Raw genomic sequence first — 18,217 nt, 5'->3', positions numbered from 1 at the left:
ATGGGGTTTCACTATACTGGCCAGGCTGGTATCAAACTCCTTACCTCAAGTGATCTACCTGCCTCTGCCTCCCAAAGTGCTGGGATTACATGCATGAGCCACAGCGCCTGACTGGTATCTTGTGATTTTGATTTAAATTTTCCTAATGACTGATGATACTGAGAATTGTTTCATGTGATTGTTGGCCATTCACATATCTTTGCAGAAATATCCATACAAATCTCTTGCTCATTTTTCAGCTGGGTTACTTCCCTTTCTATTGTTGAAACTTAAGAATTATTTGGATACTAGTCTCATCAGATAAATTATTTGCAAATATGTTCTCTTATTCTGTGGGTTGTCGTTCAACTTTCTTGATAATGTTCTTTGGATTAAGGCTTTATTTATTTATTGTATTTTTTGAGACGGAATTTCACTCAGGCTGGAATGCAATGATGCCATCTCAGCTCACTGCAATCTCCGCCTCCTGGGTTCAAGCGATTCTCCTGCCTCAGCCTCCCAAGTAGCTTGGATTACAGATGCCTGCCACCATGCCACGCTAATTTTTCATATTTTTTAGTTGAGACAGGGTTTCCCCATGTTGGCCAGGCTGGTCTTGAACTCTTGACCTCAGGTGTTCCACCTGCCTCGGCCTTCCAAAGTGCTGGGATTACAGGCATGAGCCACCGTGTCCGGGCTGAATTAAGGTTTTTAATTTCATGTCTAACTTATCTGTTTTTTGTTTGATTACTTATGATTCTGGTATCATATCTAAGAAATTACTGCATGATACAAGATCATGAAAATTTATGCCTTGTTTTCTTCTAGCAGCTTTATACTTCTGGCTTTTAAGTTTAGGTCTTCGATGCATTTTAAGTTAATTTTTATAAATAGTGTGATGAACAGGTCTATCCTCAATCTTTTGCATGTCGATATCTAGTAGTCCACACTACTGTTAAAAAGTTAAGCCACAGACTGGCAGAAAATATTTGCAAAAGACATAGCAGATGAAAGATTGTTATCTAAAATATACAAAAAACTCTTAGAACTCAACAGTAAAAACACAAACAGCCCAATTAAAGAGTAGGCCACTTTTAACAGACACTGCATCAAAGATATACATATGAATAATAAGTAATCAAGGAAATGCAAATTACAACAACACTGCAATACACTATGCATCAATGATAACGGCCAAAATCCAAAACACTGACAACACTAAATTCTGGTGGCAGTGGAACAACAGGAACTCCCATTGCTGGTGGTGATGTAAAAGGATACAGCCACTTTAGAAGACAGTCTGGTGGTTTCTTACAAAACTAAAAATACGGCTGGGTGTGGTGGCTCATGTGTGTAATCCCAGCATTTTGGGAGGCCGAGACGGGTGGATCATGAGGTAAGGAGATCGAGAGCATCCTGGTTAACACAGTGAAACCCCGTCTCTACTAAAAATACAAAAAATTAGCCAGCCTGGTGGCGGGCGCCTGTAGTCCCAGCTACTCAGAAGGCTGAGGCAGGAGAATGGCATGAAACCAGGAGGCAGAGCTTGCAGTGAGCCGAGATCGCACCACTGTACTCCAGCCTGGGCGACAGAGTGTGACTCCATCTCAAAAAGAAAACTAAAAATACTCTTACCATGTGATTCAACAATCTTGATGTTCTGTATTTACCAAAATGAACTGAAAATTTATATCCATACAAAAACCTATGCAGATGTTTATAGAAGCTTTATTCATATTGACAAAACTTGGAAGCAACCAAATTCAGTAGATTAATGGATAAACCATGGTTCATCCAGACAACTGAATATTATTCAGGGATAAAAAGAAATGAGCTATCAAGCCATGAAGAGACATGGAGGAAAGGTAAAAGCACACTACTAAGTGAAGAAGCCAGCCTTTAAAGATCAGTGGTTGTCAGGGGTTGGGGGAAGGGAGGAATGAACAGGCAGGGCACAGAGGATTTTTTTGGCACAGCCAAACTAAATCTGTATGATACTATAATGGCAGACACATGTTTTATACATTTGTCCAAACTCGAAGACTACACATCATCAAGAGTGAACCCTGGCTGGGCTTGGTGACTCATGCCTGTAATCCCAGCACTTTGGGAGGCTGAGGTGGGCAGATCACTTGAGGTCAGGAGTTCAAGACCAGCTTGGCCAACACAGTGAAACCCTGTTTCTTTTAAAAATACAAAAACTAGCCAGGTGTGGTGCACGTGCCTGTAATTCCAGCTACTTTGGAGGCTGAGGCAGCAGAATCGCTGAACCTGGGAGGCAAGGTTGCACTGAGCCAAGATTACGCCACTGCACTCCAGCTGGGCAACAGAGCAAGACTCCATCTCAAAAAAAAAAAAGAGTGAATCCTAATACAAACTGTGGACTCTGGGTCATAATGATGTGTCAATGTAGATTCATTAGTTGTAACAAATGTACCGTTCTGGTGGGGGATATTGATAATAGGGGAGGTTACGCATGTATGCAGCAGGGGTTATGTGAGAAATCTCTATACATTCTGCTCAATTTTGTTGTGAACCTAAAACTGGGTGAAAAAATTGTCTATTTAAAAACAGAGGCCAGAGGCTGGGCGCAGTTGTTCATGCCTGTAATCCCAGCACTTTGGGAGGCCGAGGCAGGCGGATCAGAAGGTCAAGAGATCGAGACCATCCTAGCTAACACAGTGAAACCCCGTCTCTAATAAAAATACAAAAAATTAGCCCGGCGTCGTGGCGGGCATCTGTAGTCCCAGCTACTCAGGAGGCTGAGGCAGGAGAATGGTGTGAACCTGGGAGGCAGAGCTTGCAGTGAGCTGAGATCACACCACTGCACTCCAGCCTGGGCGACACTGCAAGACTCCGTCTCAAAAAACCAAAAACAAAAAATAAATTAAAAAAAAAAAAGAAAGAAAGAAAGAAAAAAGAAACAGGAAATTCTATCCCCATTGGTCTTGGCACCACTGCTGAAAATTAACTGACCATAAACTACAGGTTTATTTCTGGAATCTCAATTCTATCCCTTGATCTATTTGTCCATCTTCATGCCAGTACCACAGTGTCCTGCTTACTGTTACTCTGTAGAAAGCTTTAAAATCAGGAAATATGAGTCCTTCAAAATTTGCTCTTCATTTTCAATACTGCTTTGGCTAATCTGAGTCCCCCTGCATTACCATATGAATTTTAGAATCAGCTTCTCCATCTCTTAAAAAAAAAAAAAAATGCTGGGCCGGGGCAGTGGCTCATGCCTGTAATCCCAGTACTTGAGGAGGTCAAAGTGGGTGGATTGCTTGAGCTCAGGAGCTCAAGAGCAGTCTGGGCAACATGGCAAAACTTCATCTCTACAAAAAACACAAAAATTAGTTGGGCACAGTGGCATGTGTCTATAGTCCCAACTACTCAGGAGGCTGAGATGGGAGGATCGCTTGAACCTGGAAGGTCAAGGCTGCAGGGCACCAATCACACCACTTTATTACAGCCTGGGTGACAGAAGGAGACCCTGTCTCAAAACAAACAAACAAAAAAAGCAGCTGCAATTTTGAGGGATTACACTGAATCCATAGATTACTGGGGAGTACTGCTATCACAACAATATTAAGACTTCCAATACAAGTACATGCGATGTCCAATTTAGCTCTTTAATTCCTTAAAATAATTTTATAGTTTATTATTTGTAAGTGTTGTAAGTCTTTTGGTAAATTGATTCCTAAGTATTTTATTATTTTTAATGCTATTATAAATGGACTTGTTTTATTAATTTCCTTTTCAGATTGTTAATTGGTAGTGTATAGAAATACAAGTGATTTTTGTTTATTGATCTCATATCCTGGACATTGCTGAACTTGCTTATTAGCTATAATAATTTCTGGTGGATTCTTTAGGTTTTTTAAATGTGTGAGATCATATCAACTGTAAACATACTTTTACTTTTGCCTAATTTGGATTTTCTTTCTTTTTATTGCCTAATGACCTATATAGAACCATCAGTATAATGTTAAATAGAAAGGGCAAGAAACAAACATATCTGTCTTATTACTGATGGGAGGAGGAAAGTACCCAATCTTTTAGCAGTAAGTATGATTGTTAGCTGTGGGTTTTTCATAAGTGCTTGTTTACCAAGTTGAGGAATATCCCTTCTATTCCTAGTTTGCTGAGTGTTTTTATCACAAACAAATGTTGAATTTTGTCAAATGGTTTTTCTTCATAAGTTGAGATAATCTATGTGTTTTTTGTTCTTTATTAGTAGACTGTATTACACTAATTTCCATATACTGAACCAACCTTTCATTCCTGAGATAAATCACACTTTGTCATGGTATATAGTCACTTTAATATGCTGCCAGATTCAGTTTGCTAATATTTTGTCAAATATTTTTGTCTATATTTATAACTGGTATTAGTCTGTAGTTTTCTTGTGTTATCTTTGGTTTTTGTAATACTGGCCTTGTAGAATGAGTTAGGAAGTGTTCCCATTGATCCCATATTTTGGAAGAGTTTTTGAAGAACTGGCATTCAACCTTCTTTATAATTCACCAGTGAAGCCATCTGGCCTAGGGTTTTCTTTGATGAGTATTTTTAAAATATTTTTCTTTATTATTAATCCAATCTCTGTACTTACAGGTTTATTTCAATTCTCTATTTCTTCTTGAGTCAGTTTTAGTATTTATATCTTTGTAGGAATTTGTCCATTTCATCTAGGTTACATAATCTGCTGGCATATAATTGTTCACGGTATTGCCTTATAATCCTTTCAATATCTGTAAAGTCAGTAGTAATGTTCCCTATTTCATTCCTGATTTTAGGGATTTGAGTCCTCTATTTTCTTGGTCAGTCTAGTCAAGGGTTTATCAATTTTGTTTATCTTTTCAAAGAACCAACTTGGGTTTTGTTCATTTTCTCTATTTTTTTCCTATTCTCTGTTTTATTCATTTCTACTCTAATATTTACTATTTTCTTCCTTCTCCTTGCTTTGGGTTGTTTTTCTAGTTCTTAAAGTACAAATTTAGGTTACTGATTTGAGATAGAAATTTCCTCTTTTTAAATATAGGCATTTACAGCTATAAATTACCCCCTAAGGGCTGCTCTTCTTGCATCTCATAAGTTTTGACATGCAGTATTTTCATTTCATTCATCTCAAAGTGTTTTGTGGCATCTTTTGTGATTTCCTCTTTGTTCCATTGCTTATTTGTAACTGTGGTATTTAATTTCCACATACTTATGAATTTAAAACATTTTCTTCTACTACTGGTTTCTAATTTCACCTCATTATAGTCAGAAAACTTACTTTGTCTAATTTCAAGAGTTTTAAATGTATTGAGGCTTGTTTTTGTTTCTTTTTTTGAGATGGGAGTCTCACCCTGTCGCCCAGGCTGGAGTGCAATGGCGCTGTCTCAGCTCACTACAATCTCTGCCTCCTAGGTTCAAGCGATTCTCCTGCCTCAGCCTCCTGAGTAGCTGGGACTATGGGCGTGTGCCACCACACCTAGCTTATTTTTTGTATTTTTAGTAGAGATTGAGTTTCACCATGTTAGCCAGGTTGGTCTCAACCTCCTGACTTCATAATCTGACTGCCTCAGCCTCCCAAAGTGCTGGGATTACAGGCGTGAGCCACCACATTTGGCCAAGGCCTGTTTTAGAGACTATCCTATGGTCTACCCCAGAGAAGATTTCATGTGCACCTAAGAATACAGGGTGAGCACCTCAATCTGAAAATCCAAAATGCTCCAAAATCTAAAACTTTCTGAGTGCAGCATGACGACTAAAGAAAATGCCCACTGGTGTTTGCTAGAAATGTTTTGGAGCATTTTGAATCTCTGATTTTTGGATTTGGGATGCTAAACTGGTAAGTATAATGCAAATACTTCAAAATATAAAAACACCTCTGGTCCCAAGCATTTCAGATAGGATACTCAGCCTGTATTGTGCTGTTGTTAGGTATTCTAGAGGTGTCTGTTAGATTTAGTTTATAGTGTTGTTCAAGTCTTCCATTTCCTTGCTGATTCTGCGTCCAGTTATTCTATGACTGAAAGTTGGGTATTAAAATCCTCAATTATTATTGTAGAACTATCTCTTTCTCCCTTCAATTCTGTCAGGTCTGCTTCATGTATTCTAGGGCTCTGTTATTAGCAGCACATATAACTGTTATATCTTCTTGATAGACTGATCCTTTTATCACTCTATCTTTTTTTATTACGTGTGTGTGTGTGTGTGTGCGTGTGTGTGTGTCTGTGTTTTAGAGAAGACGTCTCATTCTCTCACCCAAGCTGATCCTCCCACCTCAACTTTCTGTAGCTGGGACCACAGGTGCATGCCACTGCACCCAGATTTTTAAAAATTATTCTAGAGGTGGGGTTTCACTGTCTTGCCCAGTCTGGTCTCAAACTCCTGGCCTCAAATAATCCTCACACTTCAGCCTCCCAAAGTGCTGGGATTACAGCCATGAGCCACCACATCTGGCCCTCTATTAAATTTTTGTCTTACACTAAAAATATTTTAAAGAAAGGAATAAGAATTCTGAATAGAAAGAAATATATTACCTGTTGGATTCTTAATTACACAGCTAGTAGCTCCATGAAGATCAGCGTGTACATAAATGTCTCCTTAAATACAGACAAAAAAAAATGACACTTTAAGTTCTAATTCTCTTTTTTTTTTTTTTTTTTCAGATGGAGTCTCACTCTGTCGCCCAGGCTGGAGTGCAGTGGTGTGATTTCGGCTCACTGCAACTTCCGCCCCTGAGGTTCAGGCAATTCTCCCACCTCAGCCTCCCGAGTAGCTGGGATTACAGGCACGCACTACCATGCCCAGCTAATTTTTTTGGTATTTTTAGTGGAGACAGGGTTTCACCATGTTGGCCAGGCTGTTCTTGAACTCCTGACCTCAGGTGATCCACCTGCCTCAGCCTCCCAAAGTGGCTGAGATTACAGGCGTGAGCCACCACACCCGGCCAAGTCCTAACTCTAAGTGTGAAAAATGATTGCAAACTTCAACACCGCAACAGTAACCTTTTAAAAATTTGACCTACAATGACTCTGAAGACTGAAAGTTATTCCATACTCTAATGTAATAGAGTATTGAAAGTCCAACACTACAGATTAGCTCAGCAATATCATTTTAGGAATATTCACTTAAAAACTAAAAGCATCAAAACACATACTCAATAAACCATGAAGCATCATGCATCAAATCTTTCTACTAGTTAAATCTATCAAACAAAAAAGTATAACAAGAAAATCAGTGCCTAATATTGAGATAACTGATCCAATCATTTAAGAGAAAATTCTTCCGAACTTTAATCTTACCTACCTGGTGTCAAGTATCTTTTCACAATTATTTCATTCTGTTGCTGATCTCGTCCACCTATAATTAGATAGTTCTCTGAGCTAATGAACCATAGAAATTTCTCAAACCTACCAAGATGAAAGAAAAAAAGTTAACTTTTCTTTATAGCTGCCTGAATTCATACCCTTTTTGCAAACGAAACACAACAGGAAGCTATCCTGCCTGTGTAGTTTAAGACAAGTTGATGGTTTTTTTTTAAGGCATCAAGCTGAATTTGACTAAAAACCTATAATACAAATTGCCCTAGGATATTCTTAAGACAGTCTTAGAAAAAAGAAATTAAATTCCATATTTAAAAAAGTTACCTTCTTACTCCATATAGCCTTCTTAAACTCAATAACTTCTAACAATAAATTACATAAAGCAAAAGTATAAAATGTCATATGGTCCTTAAGTTTAGCTTCTTTTAGTGAGGTATTGAATAGGCTTTAGACCACTGATAAGAAAGAAATGTTGTTTTCCCACTCTGTTCTCAATAAATGAACTTAATTAATCTTTATATATGATATTATTTACGTTGTTTTAAACACAAAAGACCAAAAATTGTCTTTAGGAGGGTAAAATTTTAACTTTTCTCAAAAGACAAAGTAACTTGGGTTTTCATGATTAATACCTGCAAGATAAAAAGTATAGAGTATATTATCTGTATGACATTTAGAAAATGACATGCAAGACAGATGAAAATAAATACTTGCTACATGATATATGACTACAGAGATTATCTTCTGTATGTTTTAATCCACAATTTTTAAAACTTTTGGTTAAAAATGGTAGACTAAGCACAGATACTTAACTTACACTCCCTAATACAACAGTGAAAGGACTTTACTACTATTTTCTAATCTGACTTTTTAATTGGGTAACATATACTCATGGTTGAATAAAATTATTTACTTATAAAAAAGGTCAGCCAGACACGGTGGCTCACACCTGTAATCCCAGCACTTCAGGAGACTGAGGCGGGCAGATCACAAGGTCAGGAGATCTAGACCACCCTGGTTAACACGGTGAAACCCCGTCTCTACTGAAAATATGAAAAATCAGCCAGGTGTGGTGGCAGGGTCCTGTAGTCTCAGCTACACTAGAGGCAGAGGCAGGAGAATGGCATGAACCTGGGAGGCGGAGCTTACAGTGAGCCGAGATCACGCCCCTGCACTCCAGTCCAGGTGACAGAGTGAGACTCCGTCTCAATAAAAAATAAAAATAAAAAATAAAATAAAAAATAAAAAAAAAGGAATGAGAGATCCTGCATCCCTTCAGTTCCTGTCACTACACCAAAGAGGGAGCCATTGTGATTGGCTTTCTGAGCATCCCTCTCAAGATTCTTTACACATAGAAAAGTTAAAATATTTATCCTAATCTTCTCTTTCCTGTTGCGGGAAGTCAGGGACCCCGAATGGAGGGACCAGCTGGAGCTGTGGCAGAGGAACATAAATGTTAAGATTTCATGGACATTTACCAGTTCCCAAACAATACTTTCATAATTTTACACCTGTCTTACTATCTTTTTTTTTTTTTTGAGACGGAGTCTCGCTCTGTCACCCAGGCTGGAGTGCAGTGGCGCAATCTCGGCTCACTGCAAGCTCCACCTCCCAGGTTCATGCCATTCTCCTGTCTCAGTCTCCCAAATAGCTGGGACTACAGGCACCTGCCACCATGCCCAGCTAATTTTTTGTATTTTTTTTAGTACAGACATGTTAGCCAGGATGGTCTCGATCTCCTGACCTCGTGATCCACCTGCCTTGGCCTCCCAAAGTGCTGGGATTACAGGCATGGGCCACCGCACCCAGCCCTTACTTTAATCTCTTAATCCTGTTATCTTCGTAAGATGAGGACATACATCACCTCAGGACCACTGTGATAATTGTGTTAACTGTACAAACTGATTGTAAAACGTGTGTTTGAACAATACGAAATCAGTGCACCTTGAAAAAGAACAAAGTAACAGCGATTTTCAGGGAACTAGGGAAGACAACCATAATGTCTGACTGCCTGCAGGGTCGGGCAAAATAGAGTCATATTTTCCTTCTTGCAGAGAGCCTATAAATGGACATGCAAGTAGGGAAGATATCTCTAAATTCCTTTCCTAGCAAGGCATATTAATAATTAATACCCTGGGGAAGGAATGCATTCCAGTGGGGAGGTCTATAAATGGCCACTCCGGGAGTGTCTGTCTTACGCAGTTGAGATAAAGACTGTATTACGCCCTGGTCTCCTGCAGTACCCTCAGGCTTATTAGGGTGGGGAAAAAACTCTGTCCTGGTAAATCTGTGGTCAGACTGGTTCTCTGCTCTTGAACCCTGTTTTCTGTCCTTTGAGATGTTTATCAAGACAATACGTGCACTGCTGAACATAGACCCTTATCAGTAATACTGCTTTTGCCCTTTGCCTTGTGATCTTTCTTGGACTCTTATCAGGAGTTTTTGATTTTGCCCTTGTCCTGTTTCCTTAGAAGCATGTGATCTTTGTTCTCCGTTTTGCCCTTTGAAGCATGTGATCTTTGTGACCTACTCCCTGTTCTTGCACCCCCTTCCCTTTTGAAATCCTTAATAAAACTTGCTGGCTTTAAGGCTCAAGTGGGCATCATGGTCCTACTGATATGTGATGTCACCCCCGGCAGCCCAGCTGTAAAATTCCTCTCTTTGTACTCTTTCTCTTTATTTCTCAGCCGGCCGGCACTTACGGAAAATAGAAAGAAACTATGTTGAAATATTGGGGGTGGGTTCCCCCAATACATTTTTAGACATAGCACAAACTGTTCTGCATATTGCTTTTTTCACCTAAAAGTACATTTTCTTTGTTGCTGAATGGACACACTACACTTACTTAACCATTCCCCTACTGATAGTAAAGAGGTCTGTAAAAAGACAAAGATATAGGGACAAAAATAATGGGAGAGAAAAATCAAAGATGCATTTTGTAATCATCCTAGTAAAGGAATGTACAGCCAACAAGTCAATAAAAAGTAGTCAATCAAAAGAAGGCAATAATGAAGACAAAAGAGGACACAGAACAAATGGGACAAGTAAAAAGCAAATAGTAAGATGGGTAGATTTAAACCCAAATATATCAGAGATTACATTAAATATAAATGCATTAAATGCCCAGGTAAACGGCAAAGACTGTCAGACTGGAAAACAATGACAATGATATATATGATGCTCCTTTAAAATACAAGGATGGAAAGGCTGAAATATAATGATGAAAAAAGATAGGCCAGGTGCAGTGGCTTATACCTGTAATTCCAGCACTTTGGGAGGCCAAGGCAGGTGGATCACTTGAGGTCAGGAGTTTGAGACCAGCCTGGCCAACATGGTGAAGCCTCATCTCTACTAAAAACAGGCATGGTGGCAGACGCCTATAATCCCTGCTACTCAGAGGACTGAGGCAGAATTGCTTAAACCCAGGAGGCAGAAGTTGCAGTGAGCCAAGACTGCACCACTGCACTTCAGCCTGGGTGACAGAGCAAGACTATGTCTCAAAAAACAAAAAACAAAAAGAAAGAAAGAAAGAAAGAAAAAAGATATACCATGTAAACACTAACCAAATGAAAGCTGAACTAGTTATACCTGACAAAGAAGGAAAAAATAATTACAAGTTAGAAGGACATTTCATTAAAGTTGATAGAAGGCTCAATTCATTAGAAAGATATAACAGTTACATAGTTGTATCATCGAATTACATTGTCTCATATATAAAAAGCAAAAACTGGCAAAAGTAAAAGAAGAAATGGACAAATTCGCAGAAGAATATTATAAACTTTCTGCCAATATATTTTAAACTTTAGACAAAGTCTTTAAAAAAAACACTGCTCACCAAAACTAGGAAATTTGAACAGTCCTTACATTTACTAAATAATTTGAATCTGCAATGAAAAGCTTCCCCAACGAAAACTCCAGGACTACTCAGCCTCACAGGTGAATTTCATCAGATATTTAAGAACAACTGAAAAAGGAACACTTTCCAACTTGTTTATGAGGCAATATGACCTTGATACCAATACCCAACAAGAACATTACAAGAAATGATAATTACAGGATGATCCTATTCAACAACAGAGATGTCAAACAAAACAGAGAGAGAGAGGAGACAACTACAACCAAATTTTGAAAGCTGGAAAACAAATGGACAAGTGATCAGACTTAAGAAGCTGAATCCTAAGCTAACAGTGAAAAAAGCAACAACTAAATTTACAATGTAAAACTCATAAAAGGCTAAACAAATGGCAGCACAAACACTTAAGGAAGTAAGAGTTTAAGATGGGAATGAAAACAGAAGGACTGGCTGAGAGTCTGTTCAAGAAGCAGTTAGTTTCACATACGTTCTTTCCAGTTAATTCCTGTTCCATTTCCTAACAGAAGGCCAGAGGTTAATTTATCTAGAAAGGGTATAAAGATCATCTCTGGACAAGGGTAAATGTGGCACAGCTATATAACCAGGAGTAACATATGTAAAACACAGCAAATAAGTAAATGAATTACTGGATCCTGAGACTCTCAGTCTATTATTTCCACTGGGCTCCCCAAACGCTGCAGCAGCCAAGTCTTCACCTTACAAGCAGGAAAGAAAAATAATCTTTTCCGGGAAATGAGACTAGCTCAAGAGGAAAAGGGCTAAAGACAATGAAGATTCTACACAAAATGGCCAACACAGATCATTTCACAAGCCCAACCACCCAGGGAACTTCCAGTCAACATTTTAATACCCTACCATAAAATGTAAAACGTTGAATAGACAATCAAGGAGCACCAGACATTAATGAAAGTCTCTAACGTGAAAGCTGGAGATAAAAGCAACATTTTTTTAAAAAGTGCCTGTACTCCCAGCTACTCTGTAGCCTGTGCGACAGAGCAAGGCTCTGTCTCCAAAAAAAAGAAAAAAAAAAAAAAAGGAGGGTGCGGTAGGGCCGATGTGGGTATGTCAAAAACAAGTTACGGTAACATAACATGAGTAACTATAGACATCCAATATATGGCACGAGGAATACAGTAAATAACGCTGTATTATATATTGGAAATTTGCTGAGAGTAGATTTTTTAAGTGTTCTTACCACACACATGAAAAACAGAGTAACTATGTGAGATGATGGATATGTTAATGTGCTTGACTGTTTCATTTCGTTACGCATATGTATATAATAAAAACATACTATAGACCTTGAATATATATATATGTTTCTTTTTCTGAGATGGAGTCTCGCTCTGTTGTCCAGGCTGGAGTGCAGTGGCACGGTCTTGGCTCACTGCAACGTCTGCCTCCCAGGCTCAAGTGATCCTCCCACCTTAGCCTCTCAAGTAGCTGGGACTACAGGTGTGCGCAACTACACCTAGCTAATTTTTGTACTTTCTGTAGAGATGGGGTTTCACCACGTTTCCCAGGCTGGTCTCGAACTCCTCATCTCAGGTTATCTGCCCGCCTATGGCCTCCCAAAGTGCTGGGATTACAGGAGTGAGCCACCGCACCCTGTCTTTATAGAAACATCTTGAAAAGCAGAGTTCTGAATGTTGATGTCCCTGAGATAGAGCAATTGCATGTACCCAAAATCTGTGTGTTTTCGTTTGTGAGCATCTGGTCCAGTGCCCTCCCTTCACTTGCTCCAAGGGTATAGGATGTTGTGATACCCATTAGCTAATTACCTTTGGGAAATGATTTCAGAGCATTAGAGTGCTATTTCAGCCATCCATTTGCTTTTTTTTTTTTTTTTTTTTTAGACAAAGTCTTGCTCTATTGCCCAGACTGGAGTGAAGTAGCATGATCTTGGCTCACCGCAACCTCCGCCTCCCAGGTTCAAGCGATTCTTCTGCCTCAGCCTCCAGAGTAGTTTGGTCTACAGGCACAAGCCACCACACCTTGCTAATTTTTGTATTTTTAGTAGAAACGGGGTTTCACCTTATTGGCCAGGCTGGTCTCGAACTCCTGATCTCGTCATCCACCTGCCTTGGCCTCCCAAAATGCTGGGATTACAGGCATAAGCCACCATGGCTGGCTCATTTCCTTTTGTTTGACAGCAGGCAAGTGTCTGTTTGTTGAAATGACACATTTGATCCTTTTTTTTTTTTTTGACGGAGTCTTGCTCTGTTGCCCAGGCTGGAGTACAGTGGCCAGATCTCAGCTCACTGCAAGCTCTGCCTCCCAGGTTTATGCCATTCTCCTGCCTCAGCCTCCCAAGTAGCTAGGACTATAGGCGCCCGCCACCACGCGCAGCTAGTTTTTTTTTTTTTTTTTTTTTTTGTATTTTTTTTAGTAGAGATGGGGTTTCACCGTGTTAGCCAGGATGGTCTCAATCTCCTGACCTCGTGATCCACCCGTCTCAGCCTCCCAAAGTGCTGGGATTATAGGCTTGAGCCACCGCGCCCGGCCCATTTGATCCTTTTTAAGGCTCAAAGAAAAGTTAATGAATACCTTTTGAGTTTGGTGCCACGACAGAGTCATTCCTCAAAGCTGTCAGCACTTATGCGCTGTCCTCCGGTATGCATAACTGCATGACTTTGCTTAAGTTCCTTACCCTCTCTGTTTCAGATTCTGAAAGTATTGTATCAAGAGGTAATAATGGGCTGGGTGTGGTGGCTCATGCCTATAAGCCCAGCACTTTAAGTGGAAGGCCAAGTAGAGTGGATCACTTGAGGTCAGGAGTTTGAGACTAGCCTGGCCAATACAGTGAAATCCATCTCTACTGAAAATACAGAAGTTAGCCAGGCATAGGGGTGCACACCTGTAGTCCCAGCTACTTGGGAGGCTTAGGCAGGAGAATCCCTTGAGCCCAGGAGGTGAGGGCTGCAGTGAGCCGAGACTGCGCCACTGTACTCCAGTGTGGGCAACAGAGCTAGGACTCTGCCTCAAAGAAAAAAAAAGTAATAATGGCAGGGCCAGGCACGGTGGCTTTTGTCTGTAATCCCAGCACTTTGGGAGGCTGAGGTGGGAGGATCGCTTGAGCCCAGGAGTTCGAGATCAGCCTGGGCAATACTGAAAGATTCCATCTCTTAAAAAAAAAAAAAAAAAAAAAGAGGTAATGATGGCTCCCTTCCTCTCATTAACACACTCCAGGGATGAAAAGGATGACAATGTCTATGTGTGTGATAGATTGTGGAAAGACTACTGCCATGTTAAGTGAAGAAAGGGAGTACATCTGCTGAACAGATTAACTTCTGGTCTCCAATCAGTATGTGTGGTGGGGCAGGGGCACTGCATGACTTTAACTTTTTGTTTTTGAGAGGTCTAGCATTATCAGAGTCCCCTTAGATAATTTTTTTTTTTTTTTTTTTTTTTTTGAGACAGTCTTGCTCTGTCACCCAGGCTAGAGTGCCTGGATCTCCGCTTACTGAAACCTCTGCCTCCCAAGTTCAAGCGATTCTCATTCCTCGGCCTCCCTAGTAGCTGGGATTACAGGCATCTGCCACCACACTCAGCTAATTTTTTTGGTAATTTTTTTAGTAGAGATGGGTTTTCACCATGTTGACCAGGTTGGTCTCGAACTCCTAACCTCCAGTGATCCACCTGTCTTGGTCTCCCAAAGTGCTAGGATTACATGCGTAAGCACCACCACTCCCAGCCTAAATATATATAATTAAATAAAATTTAAAAAGAAGCAACTTAGAGAAGACAGAGACTTGCAAAAAAGAATACTAAAAAAATTTAATACATCAAAACTATTCTCAGAAAGCTAAAAGAAACTAAAGCAGAAACGTATTTATTTTTTTAAAAAGGTATATTCCAAGAACCAAAAAAAGTCCTCTCTTTTTTTGCCAGGAACACTATGTTGAGGAGAGAGTTCTTAAAATTAAAAACATGATAGGAAGTAATAAAAAATTCAGTGGAAGGACTTGGTGAAAGATAAAGCTGAGGAAACTCCCAGGATATAGAGCAAAATGATAGATTTGAAAACAGAAAATACAACAAAATTTGAGGACTGGTCTAGGGGGTCCCATATCTTAAAAACAAGATTTCCAGAAGGAAAAGAAAAAAGAAAGCGGAGGTCAGGCGGTTTTTCAAGAACTATTTCCAGAAAATGTCTCAGAACTGAAAGCTTCTGAATTAAAATAGCCCACAAAGTATCCAACATAATGGATTAAAACATCACCACCAACCCCAATTGTAAAATTTTGAAAAATTTGGGAAAAAAAATTGGGAGGGGAGAAAATCTACAAGCTTGTAGAAAGGCAAAAACAAGTTTCATGTAAAATATCAACTATCAGCCAAGTGTGGTGGCTCATGCCTGTAATCCCAGCACTTTGGGAGGCTGAGGGGGGCGGATCACTTGAGGCCAGGAGTTAGAGACAAACCTAGGCAACATGGCAGAAACCTTTCTCTACTAAACATACAAAAATTAGTTGGGCATGGTGGCGGGCACCTGTAATCCCAGCTACTCAGGAGGTTGAGACAGGAGAATCACGTGAACCTGGGAGGCGGAGGTTGCAGTGAGCCAAGATCATGCCACTGCACTCCAGTCTGGGCAACAAAGTGAGATTCTGTCTCAAAAAAACAAAATAAAAAATAAAATAAAATATCAACCATCAAAATAATACCAGATTTCTCAAGTTACTATAATGAAGCAATACCTTTAAAAGTCTGAAGAGGCCAGGTGTGGTGGCTCACACCTATAATCTCAACACTTTCGGAGGCCAAGGCGGGTGGATCACGAGGTCAGGAGTTCGAGACCAGGGTTGGCCAGTAAGGTGAAACCCCATCTCTACTAAAAATACAAAAATTAGCCGGGCGTGGTGGTGGGTGCCTGTAATCCCAGCTACTCGGGAGGCTGAGGCATGAGAATCGCTTGAAACCAGAAGGCAGAGGTTGCAGGGAGCCAAGACTGCGCCACTGCACTCCAGCCTGGGCAATAAAAGTGAAACTCCGTCTCAAAAAAAAAAAAAAAAAAAAAAGTCTGAGGAAAACATATTTTCATAGTAGAATTCTGTATTTAATTTTTTTTTTTTTTTTAAGAGATGGGGTTTGGTATGTTGCACAGGCTAGTCTCGAACTCCAGAGGTCAAGAGATCCACCCACCTCAGCCTCCCAGAGTGCTGACATTACAGGAATGGGCCAGCATGCCCAGCCCAGTCAAACTATAAGAGTAAAATGTTTTATACATTGGAGACCTCAAAAACTTTGCTTTCTATACACCATTTCTTGGGAAGCTTCTGGAACACACACTCTTTCAACCAAGAAAGAAGTATGAGATCCAGAAAAGAGTTTCCAAAACAGAGAAGGTAAAGATAACTTCCAAGATAACAATAAAAGGAAACTGTATGATGCTTAGAGAGAACCAGTCTAAAATTAAGTAAGTCAAAAAGCTACAGGAGAGACTTCTGACCTCTGCAAGATAACACTGATTGAATTCCAATGTGTCTGAACACACTTGGAAGATAGTATTTAGATAAATTAGTGATAAGAACAAAAATAAAAAGCAAATGAAATGACAATTAGTAACTCTAGGGAAGATTTTTAATACTGAGCAAGGAAGGAAAAAGAAAACAATTCTATGTGGGTCAGCGATAACATATAAATTATATGACTATAATTTAAATATTTATAATGATGCCAATGCTATTAATCTTGACAAAACTATGCTGTAACTGTGTGTGTATGTAATGGAACACAAGTGGAAAGAGGGAAATCCTCATCTTTCCCAGTGGGAAGTTAGTAAGAGTGTAAAACAGAAAAATTAAGCAGCAGCAACATAAGCACACTACTAAGATAAATAAAGGCAAATATCGAAACAACTAAAAGAGCTAAAAGTAGTTTCCTTCAGAGAGCAGGCAATAGGAGTAAAGGTGAGGAACTACAGAGCTAGATGAGTGCAGAAACTTATGCCTGTAATCCAGCACTGAGGCTGAGACAGGAGAATCTCTTGAGCTTAGAAGTTTGAGACCAGCCTGGGCAACAAACTGAGACCCTGCCTCTACAGAAAATTTAAACATTAGCTGGGTACGGTGCCATGTGCCTGTAGTCTCAGCTACTTGGGAGGCTGAGGTGGGAGAATTTCTTGAGGCCAGGAGGTCAAAGCTACAGTGAGCCATGTTCACGCCACTGCATTCCACCCTGGGTGACAGAGACCCTGTCTCAAACAAACCAACAAAAAATTGCAGAGCTACTGGTTTTGTAACAAGCTTTGTAGAACTGTTTGACTTTTCTAAACAATGTGCATGAATAATTTTAATAAAAACAAAAACTAAATTTGAAAGAGAACACTTACCAATACACTTTTCTTGCTTTTTGAATAGAAGTAACAGTCTGAACTTCTTTTAATGTTTGCTTGGTTTTCTTTTCTGCTGATTTGAATGCCTATGTATAGAAAAGAGTTTTAAAAATAATTTGTTAAGAATTTATTTAAATAACACCAAAGTAAATAATGGGGCAAGAAATTTTTTAAATGTCACAAAATGGCGCACATACACACACACACACACAAATATGCATACTTGAAAGTAATAAATGAAAATATTTTGCCTTAAGTATTAAAATAATCCAAACCAAAGAATTACTATATGAAAATATTTGCCCAAGACCTATAAATTAATAAATACATTGTCATTTTCTAGATACTGTGTACCTATCATGTGCTAGGTTCTAGGCTAGATGCCGTTAGAGATACAAGAGTGAACAAGATGGACAAAGCCCCCACTCCCACCCCACTAGGTCTAGAAGAGACAACTATTAATCATATAATCCTTTAAACAGACATATAATGGTAAGTGCTTCTAAAGATGCTATACGAGTATAACAAGGAAACCCGATTTATATTGGATTATGGTCAAAGAAGGTATCTCTGAGAAAATGACATTTAAGCTGAATCCTCAATGACTAATGTGGCTATTAGGCAGAGAATAGGAAAAAGGGTATTATAAGAAAAAAAAAAAAAAAAAAGGACCAGCAAGTAGTAATCAAGGGAAAAATGTCAAGAAATGAG

The 18,217-nt window shown here is 39.4% G+C and overlaps 1 protein-coding gene across 2 annotated transcripts in view; it reads right to left on the bottom strand.

Moving 5' to 3' along the window:
- The window catches only part of NEMF (nuclear export mediator factor), a 70,168-nt gene that overhangs the window by 24,685 nt on the left and 27,266 nt on the right, over positions 1 to 18,217 (bottom strand). For both annotated transcript variants that reach the window (XM_023222684.2, XM_023222685.3), the window contains 3 exons: positions 17,504 to 17,592; positions 7,279 to 7,382; positions 6,510 to 6,572 (listed from right to left, as the gene is read on the bottom strand). In XM_023222684.2, the coding sequence (XP_023078452.1) occupies positions 6,510 to 6,572; positions 7,279 to 7,382; positions 17,504 to 17,592 (256 nt within the window). The remainder of the gene's footprint in view (positions 1 to 6,509; positions 6,573 to 7,278; positions 7,383 to 17,503; positions 17,593 to 18,217) is intronic.

Source organism: Piliocolobus tephrosceles, chromosome 6 (assembly GCF_002776525.5).
Source record: "Piliocolobus tephrosceles isolate RC106 chromosome 6, ASM277652v3, whole genome shotgun sequence".
In the NCBI taxonomy this organism is placed as follows: domain Eukaryota; kingdom Metazoa; phylum Chordata; class Mammalia; order Primates; family Cercopithecidae; genus Piliocolobus; species Piliocolobus tephrosceles.
The sequence above is the reverse complement of the archived record's forward strand: the minus strand, read 5'-3'. Positions and strand labels throughout refer to the sequence as shown.